General features: G+C 37.1%; 1 protein-coding gene across 1 annotated transcript in view; it reads right to left on the bottom strand.

Annotated features, from left to right (window-relative positions):
* The window catches only part of MIS18BP1 (MIS18 binding protein 1), a 54919-nt gene extending 39019 nt beyond the window's left edge, over positions 1-15900 (bottom strand). Inside the window, exons 1-5 of the mRNA XM_060142899.1 lie at positions 15297-15900; positions 11042-11152; positions 9935-10410; positions 3612-3685; positions 1799-1929 (exon numbers count right to left, since the gene is read on the bottom strand). Of these exons, the coding sequence (XP_059998882.1) occupies positions 1799-1929; positions 3612-3685; positions 9935-10410; positions 11042-11152; positions 15297-15831 (1327 nt within the window). The 5' untranslated portion in view covers positions 15832-15900. The remainder of the gene's footprint in view (positions 1-1798; positions 1930-3611; positions 3686-9934; positions 10411-11041; positions 11153-15296) is intronic.
* Between the last annotated feature and the right edge of the window lie 756 nt (positions 15901-16656).

The following is a 16656-nucleotide window of genomic DNA, read 5'->3' as shown; positions in this document are numbered from 1 at the left end:
TCATTTCCCCATTATATTCTTACCTCCTTTGTCATAAATTAATTGACCAAATAAGCATGGGTTCATTTCTGGGGCCTCTAATCTGTCTAGTTGATCTATGTGGCTGTTTTGGTGCCAGTATCATACTGTCTTGATTTCTGTAGCTTAGCAGTATAGTTTGAAGTCAGGGAGTGTGGTGCCTCTAGCTTTGTTCTTCATGTATTTAGGTGTTCCTATGTTGGGTGCATATATATTTACAATTGTGATATCTTTTTTTTGGATTGCTCCCTTTACCATTATGTAATGTCCTTTTTTGTGTTGTTACAAACTTTGTTTTGAATTGTTTTGTCTGATATAAGTATCGCTAACTTGGCTTTCTTTTCATTTCCATTTGCATGGAATACCTTTTTCCATCCCCTTACTTTCTATCTGCATGTGTCTTTAGATCTGAAGTGAGTCTCTTGTAGGCAGCATATATATGGGCCTTGTGTTTCTATCCATTCAGCCACTCTATGTCTTTTGATTGGGACCATTTAGTCCATTTGCACTTAAAGTGACGTTGAAAGTAGTTACTGCCATTTTGTTAATTGTTTTCTGGTTGCGTTAGCAGTTGTGGCCTCTCCCGTTGCGGAGCACAGGCTCCGGACATGCAGGTTCAGCGGCCATGGCTCATGGGCCCAGGCGCTCCGCGGCATGTGGGATCTTCCCAGACCAGGGCATGAACCCACGTCCCCTGCATCGGCAGGCGGACTCTTAACCACTGTGCCACCAGGGAAGCCCTCCTTTCTTCTTTTGATGGCTATCTTTAGTGTTATATTTGGATTCCTTTCTCTTTTTTTGTGTATCTATTACAGATTTTTGGTTTGTGGTTACCATGAGGTTTATATATAGCGTGTGTGTATATGTATATATGTTACATAGTATATCTATCTATCTATATATATATATATAGTATATATATATAATTATTTTAAGTTGATGATCTCTTAAATACAAATGCATTCTAACAACCCTGATTTCTTACTCAAAAGAGGGTTTTTTGTTTTTCTTTTTGATAGGAGAAAGAAGAATTACTGGAGTAATATCCTTGAGTAAAAGAGGATAGGAGCTGAAGCATAAATAGGTGGACACAGACAGGAACATGGAAAGTTTGTCCACAATAAAAGCAGGTACAGATACAAGCAGGTGAGCAAATGTGACAGAGAGGTTTTCTTTTGATTGTTCCTATTGCTCAAGTCCTCTTCTTGCTCCCCTACCCACCCAGATGAGAGAGGGAGGTAGGAGATGTGTAAAAATATGAAATCGTTATCAAGGAGGATGGGAGAGTGAATGGATTAGGGAGCTGTGGTAGGATACCAAGGGGCACTAAGTGACCAAAACTTGTTGCTGGTAATCATAAATTTAAGGTGGACTACTCAGATGTGTTTTTCTTCAGTCACTTTAGCTGTGTACAAGGCATAGGCAGAAAATTAGATTGTATCAGGACTGGGGTTGTACCGGGCAGGTTCAATAAAGAGAAGAATTGGGGAGCTAAATTATATTCTTATAATTTATTCTTACAATTTCTCACAAACAAGGAACATTTGACTTGAATGTTTTTTAAATTACTGGACTTAAACTGTCAATAAGAGTGATTAAACCAGAGGAAAGGATCAACATACAGAACAGTTTTACATAATGCTGGCAATTTTATTTTTAATTTTGATATATAATTTTAAAACACCTAGTAAAAAGCAAAAAAATGTATATTACTGTTAGATATATGGTTAATTGTTTCATTTAGTAAACTAATTCATCAATTAGTAATGACAGTTTTTACCTGCTTCTTTCATGGCAATCCGGTCTATCATTCCTTTTAATATATACATGTTGCCTGATAAAGTCCTAAGTTTGTTGTGCTTAATCCGTTCTATAATTGCATTACTGTGCCAATATATGTTAGTGATGTCTCTAGGAGAAAAAATAGCTTAGTTAAAACCAAAACATTCACATTTTACCAAGAGTCACAATGTACATATATAAGCATGTAAATTTATAACAGAAAGTAATAAATTTGCCCTCCAGCTACAATACTATTAATCTAGTTACAAAACATTTGAAGGCCAAACATTGCAACAGAACTCAACCTCTTGGCTAATGTGATCCTCAGAGTACCAAGAAACTGTATTGTGGCCAAACTATACCCCTAGTATAAAATATATCATTAGCAAGAAAGCAGAGCCTTCTTCATCTGGTGCTAACAACTGATGCTCAGCTTCCAAAGGATGATTTCCCTGTCCCTCTCCTCAGGGGCTATACTGTGTTAGCTTTCACACAGTTATATGGTTTGGATTATTCTAATCTTGTGTTTTTTCCCCTCACTACATAGCCAAATGTCTTTACCTTCCTCTTTGGAAAGTACCAAAAAGAGGTTCAAATTGGGAAAAAACAAACTGCAGTATCAAATCACTGACCCACAAATCTACTCTTCATACTTCCTTACGTGAAACTAAGAATAAATATAAAATAGAAAAAAACAAGTATGAAGATGTATTAGATAAATGTTGAACATTTTTTGATTCATTAGATAACTAATAAGAAACATTCTAAATATAAATGTAATAAATAAGAAAGTTAAGTTCTTTAGTTTGGTCAAATGGAATTAAATTCATACATTATACTTTAACACAATATTCTCGTCTTCTGTTCTTTCTATCTTTATTTATTTTATTTAACAAATATTTAAATAGTACTCTAAAAGTACTGTTCTCAAAGTCTTATAAATATTAACTCATTTAATCCTCAAAATAACCCAAAAGGTAGGTCATACTGTTATTGTCATCATGCAAATGAAGAAAATGAGACTGAAAGAGGATAAGTAATTTGCCCAACTCATACAGACAGTAAAGAGCAGTAATGGGATTCCAACAAGGGCAATCAATGCTGCCTCTGGATATTAAGGAAATGGGTGCAAGGCAGGCAGAAATAAAGTGAGCAAGACAGATTTTATACACTTATAAACTTGCAGGTAAGTATCTTGAGCAGTGATACACTGTATTGTTTTATTACAACCTTTTATTACAATTTTTTTTTAACTACTAAGAAAATTAGTTTTGAAGAATAGGAAACTGTGCTAATAGAGTAGCAGAACTAGGCAAAGCCCACTTACCAGATGATGCTTTCGCTTTAGGGAGAACCAGAAAGTGCCAAGGATTACTTAATATATAGCTGTATGGCAAAGTGTTATATATTTTGATTTCTTTTCTGGATCAGTAATTTATATCTGGTTGTCCCAATTTAGATGTGAGAATCTGGACTGAAATGCATGTAGTAATATTAACTAATCATATATAATTAAGCAGATAATACCAGTTCACTTATTAGAACCTCTGAAAAAAATAAAGCACTGTGTATACAAATTGGAGCTGTCACTATTTTAAAAATAATTTGAGTTAACAGACAAAAGCAAGAAAGCTGGTTACAATCACAATGGTCATACTCATTTTACTTTACTGCCATCAGTTTGTAACCTCATTAGAAAGTCTTTGTTTTGTACCAAGATGCAATTTGTCATGCATCTCCTTTTAAGCTCTTACACACAAGTATATCTTATCACAAATTTTATTAAAAGAATACCGAAAAGTTATACTTACGTCAATTTTCCTTCTACACATATAGCAGTGTTATCATTGATGACTTTAATCATCCATTCCTGTAGCTGGACTACCTAATTAAGCATAAAATGAAGTATGTTATTTTTTGTATTACTTGTAGCATATGCATTACAAAATCAATTTACATTAAATTAAAAGAAAAAACTTAGACGAGTAATCCAAATGAGTCTTTAGTGTTCATCTACGTAAGAATCACATTCTATTTTAAATAGCAATAAGGTAAAAACTCTTATACATAATTGAACAAAAGATGAATGGAGGACTTCCCTGGTGGCACAGTGGTTAAGAATCTGCCTGTCAGTGTGGGGACATGGGTTCAAGCCCTGGTCCAGGAAGATCTCACATGCCACGGAGCAACTAAGACACAACTACTGCGCCTGTGCTCTAGAGCCGGGGAGCCACAACTACTGAGCCTGCATGCCACAACTACTGAAGGCCGCACACCTAGAGCCTGTGCTCCGCAACAAGAAGCCAGCCACCGCAATGAGAAGCCTGCGCACTCCAGCAAAGAGTAGCCCCTGCTCTCCACAAGTAGAGAAAGCCTGAGCACAGCAACGAAGACACAATGCAGCCAAAAACAAAATATAAATAAATTAATTAAAAAAAAAAGATGAATGGAGAGAGACTGAACTGAGGTTGTACTGCAGAGTTTGCTCTCCAATCCAGAATCAATTATACTTTAAATATTCTTATGTTAAGGTTAAATACCCTTAACCACTAGGGGGAAAAAAACACCTAAAATCCTAAGGTATCCATTAAAATACCCAAACTCACAAGAGACCCAATAACTTGGAGAAAAAAACAGTTGTGTAATATACATTTCACCATCACTCTTACCCTTATATAATTAGAGCTTTTTTGTTTTTTGCAAAGTTGATTTGGAGTTGCATTCAATTTCCTATAAAGGTGACTGCTAGTAATCTATATTTAGTATTCTATTCCAAAGCAAACAACTGAACAGCTCAGAGAATTCTTTATTTTAGGACAAGTAAAATCCTACATTACTATAAAGGAAGATTTCTGTGAACAACTGTGTTATGAAATTATTGCTTTTATTGTGTAACAATCTAATAATGAACTATTTCTGATGACAAATACATCCATAAAAGTCATACTTTGAGTCGCCATTTATTTTATATATAAAATTATAAACTTACATATAAAGACAAACTATTCTGTGGTAGTTTTATGCTGAGTCAGGAAACTAAAATGGAAGGGTATTCATTTAAAAAATTACAGGTAGGACTTGGGAAAGAGGCAATAAAATTTTTTTTTCCTACTTCTGCATTTGGAACTATAAGATATATCAAAGAATCTATCAGATGGAGATGGTATTAACAATAAAAGCTAAAAGTAGGCAGTGTTCCAAGCATCTAAGATACACTGACTCATGTTATTCTCATAACACTAGGAGGCAGGTACAATTATCTTCATTTCATAGATAAAGAAACTCTGTAAAGTCTAGTTCAATAACTTGCCTGTATCACACAGAGCTAGTTAGTAGCACAGATGGGTTACAAATCTAGGAACTCTGGCTCCATGATCCTGTATCATACTGCTTACATAAAATACCAAGGGACTTCCCTGGTGGTCCAGTGAGTAAGACTCTGTGCTCCCAATGCAGGGGGCCCCGGGTTCTATCCCTGGTTGGGGAACTAGATCCCGCATGCATGCTGCAACTAAGAGTCCGTATGCCGCAACTAAGAAGTCCTCACGCAGCAACTAGAGATCCCACATGCTGCAACTAAGACCCCGCACAGCCAAAATAAAACAAAAAAAACAAAAAAAAAACAAACTATGTTGTTAAAAAAAAGAAAGAAAAAATCGGAACTTCCCTGGTGTCGCAGCGGTTAAGAATCTGCCTGCCAATGCAGGGGACATGGGTTTGATCCCTTCTCCAGGAAGATCCCACATGCCGTGGAGCAACTAAGCCCGGGCACCACGACTACTAAGCCTGTGCTCTAGAGTCCGGGAGCCACAACTACTGCAGCCCGCACGCCTAGAGCCTGTGCTCCGCAATAGGAGAAGCCACTGCAATGAGAAGCCTGTGTGCTGCAATGAAGAATAACCCCCGCTCGCTGCAACTAGAGAACTCCCGCGCACAGCAATGAAGACGCAATGCAGCCAAAAATAAATTATTTAAGAAAAAAAATCAAATATTCATTCATCAAACATTTGTTGAGCTCTACTATGCTCCAGGCACTGGTTTAGGCATGGGATTCATCCAGAAACAGAATAAAAAGGCCACCCTCTTCAGAGTCAACATTTGTGTTGTATGTGTGGTGGTGGTGAGGGTTGGTGAGGGGGCTGGAAACAAGCAGAGTGGTGGTGGTGATATTCAAATAAATGGACAATAAAAAAATGTCAGGCAGTGATAATATTAAAAATAAGTATAAATGGAGGATTTTTTTTTTTAGACAGGATAGTCAGGGAAGGTCTTGGAACAGAGAACTGAATGAAGTAAGGAATGAGCCATATGGATATCTGGGAGTAATTCTTCCAGGTAGGGAACAAGTACAATGGCCCTAAGTAGGTAGCAAGGAGGGCACAGTAGCTTGAAAAGAGTAAGCAAGAGAGATGAGATGAGGCTGGAGATCTCCAGGACTGAATTATGTAGAGTCCTACAAGCTATGGTAAAGGTTTAGTGTTTTCTCTCTCTCTTTTTTTGGCTGCCATGCGGCATGCGGTATCTTAGTTCCCCAACCAGGGATCGAACCCGTGCGCCCCCCATCCCCCACTCACAGCCAATGAAAGTGCTGTGGAGTCTTAATCACTGGACCACCAGGGAAGTCCCAGTGATTTCTCTTGAGGTGAGAAGTTACTAGAGGATTTTGAGCAGAGGAGTGACATGATTTAATATTCTATTAAGGGGCTGCTGGGTAGAAATTGGCCTATATATAAAGATTCTGGCCTCTATTTAGAAAACAGACTGAAGGGGAGAGAGGCAATAGTGGAAACTGGGAGACTATAAGCCTACTGTAGTAATCCAAGAGATTACTGTGCCTTGGACTAGGAGGTAGTGGTTGAGCAATAAGGAGTGGTCAGATTCAGGACAGCAGAGACAACAGGATCTCTTCACAGTTTAGATGTGCAGTATGAGAGAGAGAGACAGAGAAAGAGAGAGAGAGAAAAAAAAGCCCAAAATGAACCTAAAATTTTTACCTAAGTATTTGGTGAAATGGTATTACTTTGTACCAATATGGGACACAATGTTAAATTTGAGATGCCTATTAGGTATCAATAGAGAAGATTTACAGATAATTGCATATGTGAGTAGGGTTTACAAGAATGTTCTGGGCTGGACATATATACTTGGCAGCTATCAGCAGAGAAATGGAATTTAAAGCTATGGCACTGGATAATAATAGTCTAGAGAGAATCAGTTTCTAGGATTCTAGGGAATCCAACATTTACAGGTTGTTACAGGAGAAAGTAGCAAAGGGGAGTGAGAATGCCCAGTGAGGTAGCACAAAATTAGGAGAGAGTTCCTAGAACCTAAGCAAAAAAGCAATACAAAATTTTGAGAAGGATGTTCTGATTCACTGTGTTAACCTCCCCCATGAGTGACAGAATAAGGAATAAGAATAATCATTGGATTTAATGATATGGAAATCACTGGTGAACCTGAAAAAAGCAATTTTCATGGCGTAGTGAATATGAATGTCCAAAGTGGAACTTGCTCAATAGGGAATGAGATAAGAAGAAATGATCACTGTGAATACATATACCTCATTCAAGGTGTTTTGCTGTAACAAGCAAACAAAAAAAGGGGTGGTAGCTGGAGTGGGATATGGAGTAAAAGGAAGGTAGACTTTTTCTTCATATTTTTTAAAAAACGCAGGTCATGTTTCAGCATGTTTGTATACTAATGGGAATGATGCAGAAGAGAGGAAAAAATTGAGGGAAGAAGGACAAAATCCTTTAGGTGGTAGGAGGAAATGAACTGGCCTTGAAAAGGAACACAAACTGTTCATCCATTTTAACAGAAGGAAACACAGAATATGTGGATATAGCAGCAAACAGACTGATAGATTTGGTGATGGGAATATGAGGTTCTCAATGAACTGAGAATGAGGAGGAAAGAGAAGGTTTGGAGGTTTTAAGAGAGAATAAGAGTGGCATACTCCTCTAGGAAAGTCAGAGTGTGGGGTGGATTGACAAGTGAAATCTAGCAGGACTGATGGGCAATACTGAGAGCCCATTTAAGGTTTGTTGTCAAATTTAAAATGAGACTAGTCAACATCGTTGTACATTTTGTTCCAGTCATCTTCTACTTCTCAGGTACAGATGTGTAGCAAAAAAAAAAAAGAGTAAAATTTAACCAGGGTTACAATTTTGCCAGAGGAAGACAGAAGGAAAAGCAATAAACAGAACTGAGTTTAGTGAAGGGGATGATTATAATGATGGACCATGGACTCTATGTAAGGTAAGAGAAATGAGGACAGAAAAGATTCGATGAACTGAAGGTTGTCTTAGTGGGGTGGAGTATTGATGGTGGGGATGGGGGAAAAGTACTAGAGGTAGAATGATCTGAGCACACAGGATTTAATAGAGAGAGTGGGATGCTTGAAAGTGAGGAGCTGGTGCATGGACTGGCAAAGACAAGGGATGGGTATGACTAGAGTTGAGGGTATTGGTAGGGAGAACGTCTCTGAAAATCAAGAATTCAAGGAGGCTGGATAGATTATCTGCATGGATATTGATGTCACAAGAGTTGACAGAAGGAGTAGCACAGGAAAAAGTAACAGGTGTCAAAACCTTTCAACAGGATGCAAGCTCATGACTAGGAGGTTGCACTGTAGATGACTACAAAAGGACAGAGGGAGTGGTAAAGCCTTATGGCACATGCTTCAAAAGTTAGGGAGGGGGAAGGAGTGGTTTTAGAAAGAAGGAAGGAAAAATGACCTGCAACAAGGATGAGGAACAAGAGGAACGCACATTATATCATCTCTAGGTCCAAAAGAATATGGGATATGGGAGAAAAAAGAGCCACCATTTAAGAGAAACAGCCATAATTTTAGTTAGAGCAAAGTTAAGAAATGTTCATAGAAGATTGAGAATATAACATTTTGCTAATGCTGTAACTCGAGTTCAAGAGAGCAATGTAATGTTGGGAGAGTTAAAGATGAGTGAGAGACTGGGTCAGACTAAGGCATGTACAGAACTGTATAGAGACCTGGGAGGCTTGGACTTTGTGTAGTAGCTGAGGTAAACAGTACTATAGAGATGATGGAATTAATATTGTAGGGTCTCTTAGAACAGATGTCTTTAAATCTTTTACTTAATCCACCTCATATTTTTAAGACAACATCTAAAACTTTTCCTCGTAAGTCTAAACATTTGCAAATAATGCAATTTCCAATAAATACACTGAGATACGAAACTGTAACTGTTATATCGCTCTTAAAAATTTAGACAGGGACTTCCCTGGTGGCACAGTGGTTAAGAATCTGCCTGCCAATGCAGGGGACACAGGTTAGAGCCCTGGTCTGGGAAGATCCCACATGCCGCAGAGCAACTAAGTCCATGAGCCACAACTACTGAGCCTGTGCTCTAGAGCCCGCAAGCCACAACTACTGAGCCTGTGTGCCACAACTACTGAAGCCTGCATGCCTAGAGCCCGTGCTCTGCAACAAGAGAAGCCACCACAATGAGAAGCACGTGCACCACAAAGAAGAGTAGCTCCCTCTCACCTCAACTAGAGAAAGCCCTCGCACAGCAATGAAGACCCAACGTAGCCGAAAATAAATAATTTAAAAAAAAATTTAGACAGAATTCAAATATCTCAGTCTGATACCTACAATCATCCTTTTAAAAATAAAGGCTCAAACCTTTACCAATTGGAAAGTTTACATTGTATCTTCCTCCTTGAACTTGCATTTCTATTACACCTCCTTCAGAGAACTTATCCTAATATAACATAGTTTGATGGTCTAAAGTCTTTCATTGATCCCTCTGTATTACAACAGAAAAACTTCTCAAATCTTCAGATGCTGTAACTCTTCTTTTAACTGCTCTGTTAATAGAAGCCCAAGAATCAGGAAAAATAAAATTTAAGAAGAATACCTCACTGTTCATCCCCAAAGGGAGTTGCAGACTGTACTAGTAATAGAGCAAAGTAAGAGTTAATGCCTAGGTCTTACTTTTAATCCACTGTTCTTTTCACTAGGCCACACTGCCTCTACACTAAATAACATCAAAACTCCAAAATGAAGATACTGTTAATGAGAAAGCAAAAGAGCTCATGCTCTTGAAGAATGGGTGTAAAAACAAATATACATCTGCCTTAAAAGTTTTCCTACCTTATTTTTTTTAACTCCATTAGTAATAGTTCGGCATGTACTTGGAGAAAGTTTCCAGGCATTGCTTTTGGATCTCTGAGGTATTCCTATATGAAATCTTGGAGTTGCAAGCACAATTTTACATGTATCATTCATGGAACCTGGAAGATCAGTCTCCCTGGGCATTGTTTTCTCATTTCCTTCCTTAATTTCCTGTTTTGAAGTGCCTTCTGTTGTAATCTTACTATCATCAGAAACCATTAATTGACTGCCATTTTTAAAAGGAACACAGAGAGTCTCAATGGTGGTATTTTGGGATTTTTCACAGGTAGAATCAGTGCCTTCTAAGACAAATGTGTCCTTTTTGGACTTAGTGGTTGCAACTGTATTCTCCTTAGAGTGAAGAACTTGTCTAGCCAACTGAGCTCTAGTTAATGCCTTGTTTGAGACTCCTGCAGCTGAATCATTTTCATGTTCTTGGTTCAGAATTGGAAGCTCTGCAAAAAACACAAAACCAAACAAAATTTATAGAAGGATAATATGAAATTAAAAGAGAGCAACAGAACAACTGAAAACTTCTAATATTTTTTTCCTTTTTAAAACTGAAGTATAATTGACTTAAATATTAGTTTCAGGGTATATAACATAAGGATTCAGTATTTTTACACATTACAAAAAACACACAACATAGGATCACCAAAATAACTTGTTACCATCTGTCACCATGCAAAGTTATTACAATACGATTGGCCACATTCCCTATGCCGTACATGAAATCCCCGTGACTTATTTATTGTATAACTGGGAGTTTGTATTACTGATCTCCCTCATCTATTTCACTCATTTCCCCCGCCCCAGGCAACTACCAGTTTGTTCTGTATATCTATAGGTCTGTTTCTGTTTTGTTATGTTTGTTCATTTGTTTTGTAAAACTGTTTATATTAAAAAGTCTTCAGGTTAGAAATGTTCCACCCTCCTGCCCAGTCTTTCTCTGAGTGCAGCTGGCTTTTACAACTCAATCTTTTATCCACAGTCAATGCTTGTTGCCTACACAGGGGAAATAATTTTATCTAGCACATTTAGCTATACATTGAAATAACAAACAAAACAAAACAAAAAGCACTTTACCATAAGTTAAATTGCACAGAGGTGACTTCTTTTCCTGCTGATATTGAATCTTTTGCTTGACTGACAGGAAAATATTATTTGATGATTCTGAAGGAACTTCTTGGACTGAGGCTGCGTTTTTTGTTGTTTTTTTTTAAAAGAAAGAAGTTGAGTTGTATTAGTCACTGAGAAGAAAAAACTGCCTTAGAAAAAATCTTGGAATAGACTTAGGTTCAGTAATGATCCAACCAATAGTGTATACTTACGGAATATATGACAGTTACATTAAGTTTTTCCCCTTTATTATTGTCTCATGCCTTCAACAGATTATCTATATCTACATTATGCTGAGAAAAAAATTTTTTAAAACTTCTCCACATTACTTGCCAACTCTAGACAAAAGTATACTACTGAACTTAGAAGCCTAGACATCTGGAATAACATTCTGTTTCTGCCACAAATCAGTGTTAAGGTTATATATGAAGTGCCATCCAGCCTTGAAAATTCTGATTTTGCTTCTGGTTGCTGGAAATTTCTAAAATGTGGAAGAACAGTTGAAAAGTTGTAACTTATACTTTAAAAATCAAAATGTTGAGATTCAGTAGCAGACTAAACCATAATTTATACTTCTTTGACATCTCTTTAGCAGGTCTTCAAAGGCACAAATCTGGTAGGCTTATCAACTAGAAAAATAGGAACTAATAGTATTATTTACATTTTATTCTGCTTTACATCCTAGATGGTTAGTTTTGTTTCTTGAATACAGAAATGAATTTCTTTCACACAAAAAGGGGAAGGTAATCGACTTAATTTGTACCAGAGAAGGAAAAACTGAATTATTTTATATGTTTGATTTTTTTTTTGGTGGTACGCGGGTCTCTCACTGCTGTGGCCTCTCCTGTTGCGGAGCACAGGCTCCGGACAGGCAGGCTTAGCGGCCATGGCTCACGGGCCCAGCCGCTCCACGGCATGTGGCATCTTCCTGGACCGGGGCACGAACCCGCGTCCCCTGCTTCGGCAGGCGGACTCTCAACCACTGCACCACCAGGGAAGCCCTATATGTTTAATTTTAAATATTACACTTGAAAAAATTAGTAGTGATTATACTTAATAAGTATGCCGCTTTGGCCTTAGAAACCTTAATATAAAGATTTTATTATAATGATGTGTCATAAAAGAAGGATAAGTTTCTATTTCTTTAATTCATTCTACTAGAAATGAAAAAGCAAGGTAGTAAAGATGAGTAGGTAATTCAATCAAATATAAATAACATGCTATATAGAACTTGGGCCGTTTATTTGAGAGTCCAAGGATCCATGCAGAGACTCTCCAAAAGATCTCTGAAAATATATACAAAATCTGTGTTTGTATATATGTGCATTTTCTGGGGAAAGATTCATCAGATTCTCAAAGTAGTCAGTTACTTGTCTCTAATTCCACTTTACATATAAAACATGCTTTAATATACATTATTTCATTTGCTTCTCCCTTTTTTCCTAGACTGTATGAGATTATTTTGTATACTCCCCCACCTCTATCCTAAACTCCCTTAGAAAACTCTGCTTTTTGTGTCAAAATATATCACTGTCTTTGAAATGCAACAATATACCCACAATCTATCGTACAGTAGTTAAGAGCATGGGCTTTCTAATAATTACCTGTATTTAATTCTCAGCCCATCACTTATTACCTGTGAGACACAGAGCAGATGTGACATATTTAAAAGCTCCAACTCCGAGACTATTAAATATGCATGTAACCATAGTGTTTGCTCAAAGAATCAAAAGAAATAATGCATGTAAAGTATCTTTATCAATTATTGCAACTCATTAAAATCTCAATTTCAAGTGTCCCAATTTCTGATCACCTTATATCTTTCCAGATCATTCTCTCAAATTCACTGACTATCCCAACAAGACCTACACTTCTTCACACTTCTTCACCTCCTTCAGGTCTTCTTTTCTCTGTCTAACCAACTTAAATTTCATGGCCAATTGTGACCACCCCCTTGCACACACACCCCAACTCCTTTGTCCCTTTTTCACATCATCCTACAGGCATACCTCGGAAATATTGTGGGTTGAGTTCCAGACCACTGCAATAAAGTGAGTATCACAATAAAGTGAATCATGTGAATTTTATTTCCCAATGCATATGAAAGTTATATTTATATTATATTGTAGTCTATTAAGAGTGCAACAGTCTTATGTCCAAGAAAAAAATGTACATACCTTAATTTAAAAAATTATTGCTAAAAGCACAATTTTTTATAGCAACTTTACCGTTTAAAAATGGTAACCATATCTGACAACACAGGATTGCCACAAACCTTCAATTTATAAAGACCGCAATATCTGTGAAGAGCAATAAGGTGAACTGCAATAAAACGAGGATGCCTGTATTTGGCAAAATTACAGTCCTGATAAAATCCAACCCCCTTCCTGTTCCCCACCAGCACCTATGCAGCTAGAGGAAAACTCACAACCATACTGATTGGTCTTATCTAAATTCATGCCCACAAATCTCAAGTAAGTCCTTAACATTGCCCAGGAAATCAGGCCTAGGCCATTTACTGTTTCGCTCTCCTACACTATTCAAACCTTCTCAAACTTCAATACCTGCTTCCCATTCTCACTCTCAACTGATGACTTGACTTCGTATTTCAGATTATTTCTGAAGTCACATAACACTGCCTACCTTCTTGTTTGATGTTCTGTTTATGTTCCTAGCAAAGGCCAAACATCCACTTTTAGATTCTATTCCCTCTCAACTACTCAAGAATATCATACTACAAATCTCAGTTTTTCCTTCCCTAGTGGATCATTCCCAAAAGCACACCAAGATGATGTTATTTCACCAATCATTAAAAACAACAAGATCTTCTTAAACCATACTTCCCATATTTCTCTGCTCCCCTCAAAAAGAACTATGTTCACCATCATCAATTTCTCTCCTCACACTCTCTCTTGAACCCTCCTGAATCACGTTTTTGCTCCTATCACTCCACCAAAACTGCCCACATCAGTCATCAATGATTTCCACGTTGCTAAATCCAATAGTCAAATCTCAGTCTTCATCTTTCTTGACTGATTAGCAGCATTAGACACAGCTAATGACAACTTCCTCAAAAGCATTTTGTTTTCTTGGGTTTTTCTTCTTCCTCATCTTCTCAGTGGCCTTCAGTACTTCCTACTCTTTCTTCTAACTTCTAAATTTCAGGGTGCCCCAGGACTCATCCTTGAATGTTTTTTCTGTGTACACTTACTCCCTGATGATCCCATCTAATCTCATAGCTTTAAATACCATTTAGGTGCTAATGACTCTCAAATGTATTTTTCACACCTGGACCACTTCCCTAAATTCCAACTACTTTTTTTCAAAAGCCTAATTCACAACTACACTTCAATTTTTAACAGACATATCAAAATTGACATGACAAAAAACATAATTGCTGAGCCCCCAACCCCACTCCACCTCTGTCTGCCTCACCTCAGTTAAATCGTTCCAGTTGCTCGAGCAAAAAAAAAACCAAAACCAAACAAATAAATCACCCTTTATACCTCTTATATTCCACATCCAATCTCTAAGCTAATGCTGTTGGCTCTTCCTTCAAAATATATCTGGAATCCAGCCACTCCTTATTATCTTCACTGCTACCACCTGACCAAGCCAACACCCTCTCTCAACTGAATTACTTCATTAACTATTTCAAATTTAAAAATATAAGTCAGATCGTGTCATTCCTCTGCTCAAAACTCTCCAACTCAAAACTCTCTAATGTGTTCACAATAAAAGCCCAAACTCTAACATTCACCTATAAGGCCCTGCATTATCTGACCCTCTATTTATCCGCTCCTTCCCAGCTCTGTCCACTCACCCATGATAATCTCACAGCTAGTCCACATGCTTCTATTTCAGGGCATTTGTACCAGCTGAAGGATCATCCTTCCCCATTCAGTCCCCAAGATATCTGTATCTAGTGCCTCCTTCAATTTTTGGCTCAAATGCCACCTTATTACTGACCACCCCATTGAAAATTACAACCTCCTCCAACTCTCCCCATCAAGCTTACTCTTTTTCTTTCCAGAGCATTTTTCTTCTATTATACCCTAAAAAATACTTATTTGGTGATCTGTCTCCCAGCAACTGAATGTAAGCTAGCTTCATGAGGGCAGAGATTTTTGTTCATTTTGTTCACTGCTGTATCCCGCCCGAGTGCCTAAAACAGTATCAGACACAATAAACACTTTTTAAACCAACACGTAATAAAACTAACCTCTTAGTGAACTGTCTTCTGGCTGGAACGATTTGTTGTTTTCCTTTCCTTCACAGAGGTAGGTATGCTGTAATACTCCTTCCTCAGCGCCGTTAGGAGTGAAAATTTTATTACTTTCATTTGTTGGTGGTTCCAACAAACTGTTTCTTGATGCTTGTTCTTGCTTGTTACGTAGTACTTTTTCTTTCATTCTTTGAAATATTTTTCCTGGTGATTCATAGCTTGCTTTATTTTTTAATCCATCCTTGTTGGGTTTTATAGCACTGATATCAAGAGAACTGTTAGAGGTGGTAGCCTCTGCTAGCATGGTAGATTGAAATTTATTATTAAAAACTGTTATTTCTAGGAACTGACTCTTTTTATGGTCATTCCATTTTAAAGAGGACTTCTGATATTTCGCCAAATCTTTTACAGGAGTAAGTGTGCCTGAAGGAATGCTGTCAAAAAAGACTGCATGCATGGGCATATTTCTCCTCTGAGAAGATGTCTCTGAAGACAAGTGAATTCCTGGATGTTTCAAAGGTGTTGCAATCATCTTGATAAACAGTAGCAACAAATTTCCTCTAAGAGAATATTCACTTAAACACAATTTTCAGGATAGACCTTCAGCAAGGGGCCAGAAGAACCTGTAGTTCAATGTGAAATCAACCTTTACCATGCTTTGGTACAGAAAAAGTTAAGTTTATTTGCTTTCCATAACAACATTATACTAATTAAAAGGTTTAATCGGTTTATAACAACACTGGATAATCTATAGTTCACAAATCAGACGAAGATTTTATATTTTTGTTAAAGCCTCATTTTACTATTTTTCAATGATAAACAGTTTGGCTTTTAAATTTACTTCTCTACGAAAAAGCAGCTTTCACCAAGTCTTCTACTTAATCGCTCTAGGGGCTGAATTTTGAATATTTGTTTTTGAAATTTATTTGAACCTCAAGTCCTGTAAGTTCCAATCTATATTTGCATCAAAAGCCATTAACTGACATTTGCATATGGCACTACATTAAGTTATAAAAGATTAACTTTCACCAATATGGTTTTTCCTTTTAGGCACTTAAATTTTCAGGCAGCAGCTACAATGATATATCCTAATGAAGGCTAAAAATCCATTCAATTTTTAAGTTAAATAATCTCCAATCCTGATTTTGTTATGCTGCAGAACATTTTAATTGTGAGGTTTTTGTTTTAAAAAAAACCTCAAATCAAAAGTAAATTATATACATTCTAATTTTCTAAACATTTACCGCTACTTAGAATTTTTAGAGGAAATCATGCACTTGGGCATACATGGTCTTAGACTTGTTTTAGCTTGCTTCTTACATATAAATTTTATTTCCCACACCTAGAAATTAAGATT

Source organism: Lagenorhynchus albirostris, chromosome 1 (genome assembly GCF_949774975.1).
Source record: "Lagenorhynchus albirostris chromosome 1, mLagAlb1.1, whole genome shotgun sequence".
In the NCBI taxonomy this organism is placed as follows: domain Eukaryota; kingdom Metazoa; phylum Chordata; class Mammalia; order Artiodactyla; family Delphinidae; genus Lagenorhynchus; species Lagenorhynchus albirostris.
This window is presented reverse-complemented; position numbering and strand designations above follow the sequence as displayed.